General features: G+C 40.0%; 2 protein-coding genes across 6 annotated transcripts in view; both read right to left on the reverse strand.

The window, feature by feature from the left end:
- The window catches only part of LOC122927572 (cell migration inducing hyaluronidase 1), a 121,213-nt gene extending 109,243 nt beyond the window's left edge, over positions 1 to 11,970 (reverse strand). For both annotated transcript variants that reach the window (XM_044279522.1, XM_044279521.1), the window contains exon 1: positions 11,789 to 11,970. The gene's annotated coding sequence lies outside the window, so the exon portion shown is untranslated. The remainder of the gene's footprint in view (positions 1 to 11,788) is intronic.
- LOC122927570 (cell surface hyaluronidase-like) overlaps positions 1 to 12,091 on the reverse strand; it is a 94,915-nt gene that overhangs the window by 26,969 nt on the left and 55,855 nt on the right. For 3 of the 4 annotated variants that reach the window (XM_044279517.1, XM_044279519.1, XM_044279516.1), the window contains 10 exons: positions 11,147 to 11,287; positions 10,197 to 10,752; positions 8,253 to 8,422; positions 7,499 to 7,687; positions 2,014 to 2,183; positions 1,564 to 1,773; positions 1,208 to 1,413; positions 988 to 1,057; positions 726 to 854; positions 555 to 640 (listed from right to left, as the gene is read on the reverse strand). In XM_044279517.1, the coding sequence (XP_044135452.1) occupies positions 555 to 640; positions 726 to 854; positions 988 to 1,057; positions 1,208 to 1,413; positions 1,564 to 1,773; positions 2,014 to 2,183; positions 7,499 to 7,687; positions 8,253 to 8,422; positions 10,197 to 10,752; positions 11,147 to 11,287 (1,927 nt within the window). The remainder of the gene's footprint in view (positions 1 to 554; positions 641 to 725; positions 855 to 987; positions 1,058 to 1,207; positions 1,414 to 1,563; positions 1,774 to 2,013; positions 2,184 to 7,498; positions 7,688 to 8,252; positions 8,423 to 10,196; positions 10,753 to 11,146; positions 11,288 to 12,091) is intronic. The other variant, XM_044279518.1, reaches the window with a different exon arrangement.

A 12,091-nucleotide genomic window follows, 5' to 3' on the forward strand; every position in this document is an offset into this window, starting at 1 on the left:
CTAGAATAGGGCCCTCAAAGCGAAGGAGAGTGCACCGCGCAAGCATTGCTGCCCTCCATTTACTTCTAATGGAGTGCCAAGAGAATGTAGAAGTTGCTGGGCTTAACTTCTATGGAAAAAGACAAGTGTGCTCACTTGGCTCTTTTGGAAAGCTTTCCTTTGCTTTTGGAGGTCCATTCTGGAGACAGGTGTGGGTCCTAGAGGTGGGACCGCCACCTATCTGACATTGATGGCATATCCTAATGATATGCCACCAAGGTGCGAGATGGGCCAACCCCTTTAAGGAGCAGCCATCTGAGTCATCCTGGAAGAGTGCCCCTTAACGAAACAGTAACTCCCTTGGACTTTAGCTCCTTGCTGCACCAGCCAGAGTTAGACGTAAAAAATGAATCAAGCCAGCAAAAGAGGCAAGATAAACAATAAAAATGTGCACTTAGATGGGCCAACCCCTTTAATAAATACTGTATCTCTTAGGAAAGTACATTTATGAAAAGAATGCTCCACGATTCTGAACAGTACAAAAGCCATTTGCAATGTAATGGCTGAATACTCACCGAGCATTGTCTACTGTTAGATATTCCCTAGGGTTTTCTGCACTTGCCACTGTTGTCTTCACACCTTTCCCAATAAATAAACCAGCCTACAGAAAAGAAACAATTTATGACCAAAGTTATATGACATTTACAAAGGTACTATATGTAAGGGTATACTATCTGCAGACTTGCCTTAAAGTTAGAATGAACTCTGTTGTTGAGGAATATTCCCAGGGGAGTAAATTCTGAATGCCCTTCTGGATACAGGCCCTCCGAAAGACCGGACGGTACTCGATGAAATATATACCATATACCAACATCCTGGAGACCCAACAAATAAGAATTCTAAAAACATGTATACCAGGGCTAGAAAAGTATGAGCATCACTGAACTCAGACTTCTTATAAATTATCTCACTGGACTTCATTTATTCTGTAAACTTGCCTCTACTTACCTGAGCTCCACCTGCAGCATTCCCAATTAGGTTGTTATTAGGGTTCGAAATCCAAAATGTACTGACAGCCCTACGAATAGTAACATATATTATTACAAACAGTCCACACGGGAAGGCCTGTACACAGTCTGATACTCTCATTTTGCCAGATTACATGATACACCCAAATTATTTATTTTATGCACACTAACATCAAACCAGTACATTTTTGACAACTTACATGCAGTCTGTACTGGGCACTGGGATATAATCTCCATAAACATGTTCCCGCATTTCCAGACACATGGCCTCATTGCGATCAGTAGGCAGAATGGTGCCAGCCTTTGTGACTAGCCCAAGATTATGATAGAAGGTGTTCTTTTGCTCCACTCCATCTTCCAAAAAGAAGCAATGGCCAAGTGTGTCATAGCCTATTGTATCTCTTATCTGAAGCACAGAAGAAAAGAAAGGCATTGAAACGGAGCATTCAGATTAGAAAAAAAAATAATCCCATTATTGTGTCAATTGTACACGCTAATCATCAAAAATCAGTAATGCTAATCAGCAATAGTCAGTGTGCATGGTTAGGACTCATACCAAGAGACCATGAGTTCCATGAATGGCGACACATCTGGAAAAGCAGTGATGGATGGCAAGATTATCAATGTATGTTGAGGGGTTGTATCCACCTTCTTCATCCACGGCTCCAGCCATATGAAAATGTACTGGGTAACTTCCTAATATCTGCTGCCCCATGTTGGTGAGCTCTATTCCTGACAGGTGAACTGAAGTGAAGTGTCTTTGAATCTACAGTAAAAAGGACATAAAAATATTATAAAAAAAAAAAAAACTATGATTGACAAAGGTAGAGCAATTAAAAGAAAAAACAAAATACGTGATAGTGTACCTATGATTCCAGTATTCAGACTGGTATAATCCTGTTTCATAGTGATTTAATGCATTTCATTTATGTCAAAAGACTTGAGATTTATGTCACTGATCCAATTATAGCCTATGGTGTTCAATGGGTGTGAGCAATATATGTACCTTAATTTGGCCCCCAAAGGTGTCATAACTGAAGAACTGGCAATGGTTGTGACCATAACAAGAGGCTTCCATTTCCCCCTTGATAACAATATTCCGAGTGAGAAGTCCAACCTCTGCTCTCATATCAATGCCATCAATTACTTCTCCAACATGTAGATACAGGGGGTACCCTGGAGAACAAATTTCACATCTGTGTTGTAAGTAAGAAATCACCCAATATTACTTTACTTTGATCGTATAACTTAAAGGGAATCTGTCACTAGCAATTTAGCTTTTTTTTTTCATGAATCCATGTTTAATAAAGTACCTTTTTTCCATATGTCTTGTTCTTTTTATTGTGGGTCTTGTCATTTCTTCAAAAAAACGAGTCTTATGATATGCAAATGAAGCTGTAAGAAGCCCAGAGGGGCGTTATTCTTTCTCCACGGTGCCCAGGAACGCCCCTCTGAAGTGCCGTGCCCGCCTAAATTTGAAAACTAACAACTCCTCCAAGTTCAGCTAAATCGCATCCCAGAGGCGCGGCTAAGTGCTCAACACCCCCTTTCCCCGCCCCGATCCTCCTCTCGCCCGCCCGCATCCGAAATCCCGCGCAGGTGCAGTGCCGGCGATTGCCTGCGCGATGATAAGACGACTGAGGGCAACAGCGAACACGTCACTGGGATCGGCGCATGCCCAGTGACGCTGTTAAAGCTGTTGCCCTCAGTCGTCTTATCATAGCGCAGGTGCAGGCAATCGGCGGCACTGCGCCTGCGCAGCACTGGGCGGGGGGGGGGGGGGGGTTGAGAACTTAGCCGCGCCTCTGGGAGGCAATTTAGCTGAACTTGGAGGAGTTCTTAGTTTTAAAATTTAGGCGGGCACTTCAGAGGGGCGTTCCTGGGCACCGTGGAGAAGAAAAACGCCCCTCTGGGCTCCTTACAGCTTCATTTGCATATCATAAGAATCGTTTTTTTTAAGAAATGACAAGACTCACAATAAAAAGAACAAGACATATGGAAAAAAGGTACTTTATTAAAAATGGATTCATGAAAAAAAAAATTGCTAAGTTGCTAGTGACAGATTCCGTTTAAAGGGTCAAAAAGAAAGGCAAAAACAAGCTCACCAAACAGAGCACACTACTGGGGAGATTTATCAAACCTGTTGTAAAGGAAAACTGCCCAGAGCAACCAATGAAATTCCATTTTTGATTTTCCAAAGAGCTCTGAAAAATGAAAGGTGGTTGCTACGGGGAACTGAGCCAGTTTACCTTTACACCAGTTTTGATAAATCTCACCCTATGCACATATACTTTGTGATACTGTACCAGGTATTTGTCTCTGGGATCAAGACTCTAGAGCCATTACGGTCACACAGCAAACATGAAACATGGTCTGCAGGCAACAAACACTGCAATTTTAACACGGCCAGATAACCCTAAATCGGAGCTTAGGTTCACTATACCATTTTAGGGAAATTACACAATTTCTCTATTCTACAGAGGCAGACTCCTTAAATGGTGTTTTAAAGTGTTCCATTACTTCTTCTATAGTGACCGCGCATATTTTTTCTACATCGCTTTTCTAGAGCTATAACTTTTTAGTTTTTTCATCAATGTATGAGAGCTTATTTTTTGCAGGACAAGTTATAGTTTTTCATGCACCATTTTAGGTACATATAACCATTGATTAAAGCCAGCGGTCTAGCCTAAACCCCTTTGTTTACATCAGTAAAAAGGCGTATTTGTGGTCACTAAGGGGCTAAAACATGTACAGACAGTAGTAGTATGTCATAGATTTCTACATACTTAAAACTATCATGCTCTATACTTTCAGCAGAACAATATGTGTCCCTATCCACTCCTATGCATTGGTGACATTCAGTCTTCACGCCAGGATGAAAAGAGAGGTGGGCCTTAGTCAACGGTGTATGTCTCCTGCAATGACATCTAGTGGTCAACATGAAACTGCACTATTTCATAACTTATTTTACAGACATAGCCATAAAAGAATAATATTAAACAATGCTATGAAAAAGTAGATTCAAGAAATAACATTTCTGTAATTTTGTTGCATTACTGGGAGTGAAACTCCATAGAAGTGCTTGTTTATAATGAATATATGCATATGATGCATGTTATATACATGTGATGCGAATACATGTGAAATGAAGAACACAGTGGAGCAAATTTACAAATGTAATGATGCTAGACCTTGTAAAATGCACCAAAATTTGATGCACTTCTGTCACATAATGTTGTGTCAAGTTTAAGGAAGCACTCCCACATTTTCTATTCGCTGGCCTGTTAGAAGTGTACATGATATAAATTGTAGTGAAGATAATCTTCTTACTGATGACTCTAGTTGTGAGTTATCCACTTTCTTCTGGTCCTCAGCTGTGTCGTGTGACCAGGATTCTGACTCTCCAACTGACACAGAATCCTATGTGTGGACAGGAAGTCAGTTTTTCTATACAATCCTATTATACTCACAACGAGGCTCTCATAGGAATGGATAGAGAAACGGACTTCCCGTCCACACATAAGATGCTGTGTCAGTTGGAGAGTCAGAGTGTTGGTCACATGACACAGCTGAGAAGCAGAAGGGAGGGGATAACTCACCACTACAGTCACCTGTAAAAAGATTACATTCACTACAGTTTACATCATGTACTTTTCTAATGAGCCAGAGAATAAACATTTTTGTGGGAGTGCTTCTTTAACCCCTTAAGGACCCATGACGTACATGTACATCATCTCTGACCGTGACTTTCGGACCAGAGAAGTACATGTACGTCATGATGATCGGGCGGGGGCAGAAGCTGCCCCCGCCCAATACGCGTCAAGTGTCTGGCAGTCACTGATAGCCGGGCCCCTGCTGCATGCGTATTGTCATGCATTGTAAAGGGGATCAGACCCCCAAAAGTTGAAGTCCCAGAGTGGGACAAAAAATTAAGTTAAAAAAAAAGTTTAAAAAAGTAAAGTTTCAAGTAAAAAAGAAAAAAAATAATATCCTTTTGCCAAAATAAAGGGGGAAAAAATTGTCAAAAATAGGGAAAAAAAGAAAAGTTGACATATTAGGTATCGCCGCGTCCTAATCGACCGGCTCTATAAAAATATTACATGAAATAACCCCTTAGGTGAACACCGTAAAAATTTTTAATAAAAACTGTACTAAATAAAAAAAAAATTTGTCACCCTACATCACTAAAAGTGCAACACCAAGCGAGCAAAAAGGAGTATACCCCCAAAATAGTACCAATCTAACCGTCACCTCATCCCTCATAAAATGAGCCCCTACCTAAGACAATCGCCCCCCAAAAAAAATTGGGTTTAAAAAATGCTGTTATTGTGTGAAACTTAAGTAAATAAAAAAAAGTATTTTGGGGTGCATATGACTTTTTGATCGCTTGCTATTTACACTTTTTGTGATGTAAGGTGACAAAAAATGGCTTTTTTGACAACGTTTTTATTTTTATTTTTTACGGTGGTCACATGAGGGGCTAGGTAATGTGGTATTTTTATAGAGCAGGTTGTTACGGACACGGCAATACATATTAGGTAATACATATTAGCAAGCGATCAAAAAGTCATATGCACCCCAAACCATCATCTCATCCTGCAAAAATTATACCCTACTTAGGACAATCGCCAAAAAACTGAAAAAACAATGGCTGGCAGAATATGGAGACACTAAAACATGATTTTTTTTGTTTCAAAAATGATATTATTGTGTGAAACTTACATAAATAAAAAAAGTTGACATATGTTGTATCGCCACATCCGTAATAACCTGCTATATAAAAATATCGCATGACCTAACCCCTCAGGTGAACGCCATAAAAAAATGGTGTCAAAAAAGCTATTTTTTGTCACCTTACATCACAAAAAGTGTAATAGCAAGTGATCAAAAAGTCATATGCACCCTATAACAGTACCTACGAAACTGTCATCTCATCCCCCAAAAAATGAGCCCCTACGCAAGACAGTCACCCCCCAAAAAAATAAACTATGGCTTTCAGAATGTGGAGACACAAAAAAAATCATTTTTGTTTTTCAAAAATGCTTTGTCATGTAAAACTGAAACAAACAACCCAAAAAAGTAGTCATAGTTGGTATTTTTGCGTCCGTAACAACCTGCTCTATAAAAATACCACATGATCTAACCTGTCAGATAAATTTTGTAAATAACAAAATATAAAAACTGTGCCAAAACAGCTATTTTTTGTTGTCTTGGCTCACAAAAAGTGTAATATAGTAATATAATATGTAATATGTGATATAGTAATATATAATATGTAAATTATCCCAGTGAAATCTGCTTTCCAAAAACCATATGGAGTTCCTTTCCTTCTGCGCAATGCCGTGTGCACGTACAGCAATTTACGACCACAGATGGGGTGTTTTTTGTAAACTACAGAATCAGGGCCATAAATATTGAGTTTTGCTTGGCTGTTAACCCTTGCTTTGTTACTGGAAAAAATGGACAAAAATGGAAAATCTCCTAAAAAAGTGAAATTCTGAAATTTCATCTCTATTTTTCTTGTGGATCACCTAAAGGGTTAACAAAGTTAGTAAAATCTGTTTTGTATACCTTGAGGGGTGTAGTTTCTAAAATGGGGTCATTTTTGGGTGGTTTCTATTATGTAAGCCTCACAAAGTGACTTCAGACCTGAACTGGTCCTTAAAAAGTGGGTTTGGGAAATTTTCTGAAAACTTTAAAGATTTGCTTCTAAGCCTTCTAACGTCCCCAAAAAATAAAATGGCATTCACAAAATAAACCAAACATGTAGTAGACATATGGGGAATGTAAAGTAATAGCTATTTTTGGAGGTACTACTATCTATTATAAAAGTAGAGAAATTGAAATTTGCAAAATTTTTGGTAAATTTGGTATTTTTTTTATAAATAAAAATTATTTTCTTTGACTCAATTTTACCACTGTCATAAAGTACAATATGTGACGAGAAAACAATCTCAGAATGGCCTGGATAAGTAAAAGCGCTTTAAAGTTATCACTACATAAAGTGACACATGTCAGATTTGCAAAAAATGGCCTGGTGCTTAAGGTGAAATATGGCAGGGTCCTTAAGGGGTTAAGATTAATTCATGCAACAAAGGCACCAGAAAAAATCATCCACTACATCTAGCCCACCTGTTTTGGTTTTCCACCCTCGCAAGGGCAATGTGGTGGCTTAATCTGCATGAATATGTACCACAATTGCGCCAAGATTTCTGAAAAATTAACCAACCAAGTTTATCATCCTGTGATAAATTTGACGCATCCCGTGACTGCCTACGTTTATATTTACTGCATTTCAAACAGGATTAGTAAATCTGCCCCACGAGGCAATAATTGTCTTGATGTGAATACATTTCTAGTTTATTTCCAGATGAACATTCCTCTAGTACTAATCCTACTATGCAGAGGCAGATCATTCTCCAGTAAACTGACTTGTGACATTATGGATGACTAATGATAGCAAACGGAGACTTTACAAAGTACTTTCTTACCATCAATTTTGACCTGATTGTTTTTACATTCGGGGCAGTGAAGCAGAGTGAATTCTTCGGCTTGGTGCATTGAGTAATCAGTGCTGGCGATGACGATCCTGTTACCAGGCAACCAGCTTGTAACATCATCCGCTAATGTCAGGATGATGCCCCTGGACACTGCCACTCGGAACCCATTCCGCGGAACTCCTGATAGGTGACAGTAGAAGTGTTATAACCCAGGGTGACTAGATCACACATCCCCATCAGTACTGCAACAAAGAGCACAATGACTGAGGGAGAATGACATCTTACTTTTATTTTGGACTGTGCCAGGAAAAGTATTTATCACTAATTAAAAGGACAATTGCATAGAGCATGCAGATTTGAGGATCTACAATTATTGTATGAATATGTAAATCTGTCCTCAAATAAATATAGAAATGAATAATTATCTTTATGTAATGCCAACATACCCTACAGAACTTTAGTATTCTGCCTCTTCTAAGAGGCCAATAAATGGCTACGTTCATTAGTATTACATGTTATGTGTTGAGATATTATGTACTTATATAGCACTGACATATTCCGCAGCGCTTTACAGACATTAGCATCCAACTGTCCCCAATAGGGCTCACAATCTAAGGTCCCTATCAGTATGTCTTTGGAGTGTGGGAGGAAAACTGAGTACCTGGAGGAAACCCACGCAAACATGGGGAGAACATACAAACCCCATGCAGATGGAGCCCTTTATGACAGTATCATTTATACATACCTTTAATCCAACCACTATAGGCAGTAACTGTAAAATGCATGCCTCCGTAAGTCTGAAATTCTCTGCTTGCAATTGCTAGTCCAGTGGTCCCATTGCTCTCATAGTGTTTTCTGTCCTCGTTTACTTTTAATGGCCCTTTTCCTAGGGTACCAACCAGTGCCCATGGCTGTCTGAAAAAGACGCGAAGAAATGAGCATGCCACTATAGAACAATTTTACGTAAAAAAAGATTGTCATATTGATTAAAAATGGAATATTAGATGCCACCATTGACTTCCACCGTCTCCATATATTCTATTAGCATACCATCTGTATGCAGACAGATTGTTTCTTTCAAACACCACCATTTACGAACTGTATATTATATAAAATAGATAATTTCATAAGAACCCCCCTCCCATAGGATTAGTCTGTCAGAGGCACACATACCATGAAATTCCCTGCATGTCTCAGGTCCACTGATCCCTGTAATTCATCTAATGCTAAGTAAATATTTATAGCAAAATACATTTGTGTGTAATTGTGTGATAAGTGGAGGTGGGATGCAAGCCCTGGCAGTGTGAATAGACCCTGTGCAGGTATTTTGGTAGACTAGTCTGCACCCTGACTCCCTTCTTACATTCCTTACATTGCTGTCATTTTTCCAGACACAGAAATGATGTCCAGGTAAGTTGGTCTTTACAGTGTCTATCCATTCCTGATATCTTATCAGCAGCCCAGGAGCTGTCCATGGTAGCCTTCCCCAGCTCCTACGGGTTCTGCTTGAGAACTTCTAGAGGAGCTATTAGAGCCTCCAGCAGACACACAAGCACTTATGCTTCAGCTCTGGAAGACTCTTCATTAATAGCTTCAATTAACACATGCTTAGACATGAGGATAATTAGACAAGAATATTATCTAATGAACCAACCTGAAATAGTCCCTATAGTACACCACCATGACATAGCATTTAGGTAGATATCAACAAGGCTTTTATCTATTTAATCTGTCTCTAGTATATATACAGTAAAGTCATGACAGATAACTTATTAGGGCTGAATCGCTATATTCAGCCCTGGCATCCATTCTCATATACAGTGGGTATGGGCCAGCAGTAAAAAGCCACTGTGCAAACCCAGCAGTAGATATATGATGGTTGATGACCTGGAGGCTACCTCTCCTCATCAGTGGCAATGTAGTCTGAGACTATGCTGATACCTGTAATTAGACGTCAGTGTAGTCTATTAAATTGAGAGAGGGATGTCACTTTCCAGCATCCCTTCTACGGTGACTGTCTGGTGGGATGGAATAATTATTTAACACATCCAAAAATGTTATTTTTTACCCTATGGCAGAAGGTCCAGGATGACAGTGCACCAGACACTCACCGTAAGGCTGTCTTTATATGTACTAAACATGTTTCTGATCAGTCTGTTCACACTGGTTTTTATATATGAATTTCTCTGCTGTCATATTAATATATATATATATATATATATATATATATATATCTGTTGATTTCAATGAGTTTTTGACCCATCATCAGCTTCAGTTAGTTTCTGTTCCATCCAACTTTGAAAGTCAGAATGATGTGGTCTGCTACACTATTCTGACCACAGTTTTTTTTTAGATCCGACAGGTACATGATCTGTTATGCCTTACAAAACTGATACATCAGGAAGATAAGCTTGATGAAAGTATGAAAAGAGCCTAAACAGTTAATACAAGCTAAAATATTCAGTTACTGATATCAGAATTAGTAAACCCATCCTAAGTCAAACAACCCCTGTGCAAACCCACCATGCTTAGTAAACTAGTTCATTTCCAGTTATTTAGATTGCAAATGATAACTTGATAAAACCTGGTATAACCAGGTTGTTATAAGTGACCTATCATAGTCTGAGACAACAGGTGGCATGCATATATTTTATACATCTACAGTACATCTATGGTCATATAAGGTTACCTGTAGCCCAGATGATAGATGTATCTGCTGCTTAGGACTTCTCTCAGGTATCTTCTCACATCTGGACTTAAACTCTTTGCAGCTGAGTCTCCCACTGCTGCCGCCACCACCTTACCAGGACTCTGTCTGGACAAAAATTCTTCCAGTCTCCTTCCTTCTTCCAGAAACATGTGGGTATCAAACCTTTCAGCAGCTTCAACCTGACCAGTCTCTGGATCAATAATCCTTACATTGATACCACGGCTTCCCCAGTGTTTCTCCCATTTGTATGATCCATAAGGGAGGCCACCAGGATGCAGATTTGCGTCTAGCTGTGTCCAAGATAAAGGTCTTCTTCCATGTAGTTCCAGTATTCCTCCTTTATCTACACCAATAAATTTCTTCCCAAAGTCACCTATGTCATCCCCCTCGGTGGACTTTCCATACAGAGATATGGTTGCATCAGAGCTATAGGGACATTTGGCTGAGCCAATGTGTAGAGACCCACCATTTTTAATTAAGATATACTGAGCTCTTAGAGTTATTGGTATATGGTCATCTGCAAAGACTAAAGATCCTGAAACATAAAAATCAGTGCTATAAAACCTGGATAATGCCTAAAGTCAAGTCATAGGGATATTGAGTTATTTACATCTTACATCGTTTGTTTCTTCCATTTTTATTATGCTGGGTTAAAAAGAACGTTCTGAATCTGGTATGAACATACTACTTGACATTTGACAGATAGTAAAAAGTTATTTTGGCAAAAGTTCATCTCAAGAGACCGTTGAGAAAAGTAGATTCTAACAGAAGTCAACCAGAAATGGCCAAAGTGCAAACATTATATCACATTGATGAAAGAACTCAAGGTCAGATACTTACCAAACAAGATAAGGACATTTTCCAGAGAACCACCCTAACCCTACATACACCTATCTCCCCCGAGCAGAGATCATGACCCCCACATTTACCTCCGTCCTGAATTAACAGAGAGTGGAAGGTGGCTGAAGATTCAAGCCTTAGGGCAACACCATGTCCTATAACAGCTGACCTTCGTCCATCATGGCCAGGATGCCAAGGGATGAGATAAGGCTTCTTATCAGGACACCTGTCTGCAATACATTCTTAGATCATACTTTAGCACACTTAAATCACTGACACATTGCTGGCATGGAGGACAGATCAGGGGATGCATGCTGGAGAAACATAGGACATAGGGTTTGAATTGGAAGATTTGCACCTAGTCTGGGAACAAACACACAGACAGTATAGCTGTGAGACACAAGAGCTGAATGCAGATAAAGCAGCTTGCACAGGAGATCAGCCAAGAGAAAGCAGCTCCCAGTCCACCCACCTGTTGCTTCTGCTTTCTTCTCTGTGCCGAAGACTATCCTCCTGGGCAGCTCCAAAGTCACCCAGGAAAGTCAGACTTGAAATAAACGGAACAGGTGAGTGATGGCAGAAATGACCAAAAAAGAGCAATGTTGGGAGAGCCAAGTATCACACGAAGTCCTGCACCTGCTTCTGGGGTCACCTGCCACTACTCTGCACTTGCTTGTTTGCTTAAACTTAGTAAATCCCAAAGTACAAAAGCTTACAATCAGTATCCATACCTGGATGATGAGAGTTGTAGCTGGTGCTAGTCGTGGTCCTCAGCGCTGCTGTGTGCTGCTGGGGATGGAAACTCTTTCTTATATATAGTGTGTGGTGCTGAGGGCTGCCTCCCTCCTAGGTTACCACCTTTCCTCTGTCTCCATCCCTCCTCTCATGTTTTAATCTAGCCCTCCGTTTCATGTCCCCCCCTTTGTTGCTGCCTCTTCCCCTCCCTCTGTACACTTTGCAGTGTCTCCGGTAAGCTCAGCAGTGAAGTGTGAGGGCACCCCCATCCTCCTCCTCCTCCTCCTCCTGCCAGTGAC

This window comes from Bufo gargarizans, chromosome 2 (genome assembly GCF_014858855.1).
Source record: "Bufo gargarizans isolate SCDJY-AF-19 chromosome 2, ASM1485885v1, whole genome shotgun sequence".
In the NCBI taxonomy this organism is placed as follows: domain Eukaryota; kingdom Metazoa; phylum Chordata; class Amphibia; order Anura; family Bufonidae; genus Bufo; species Bufo gargarizans.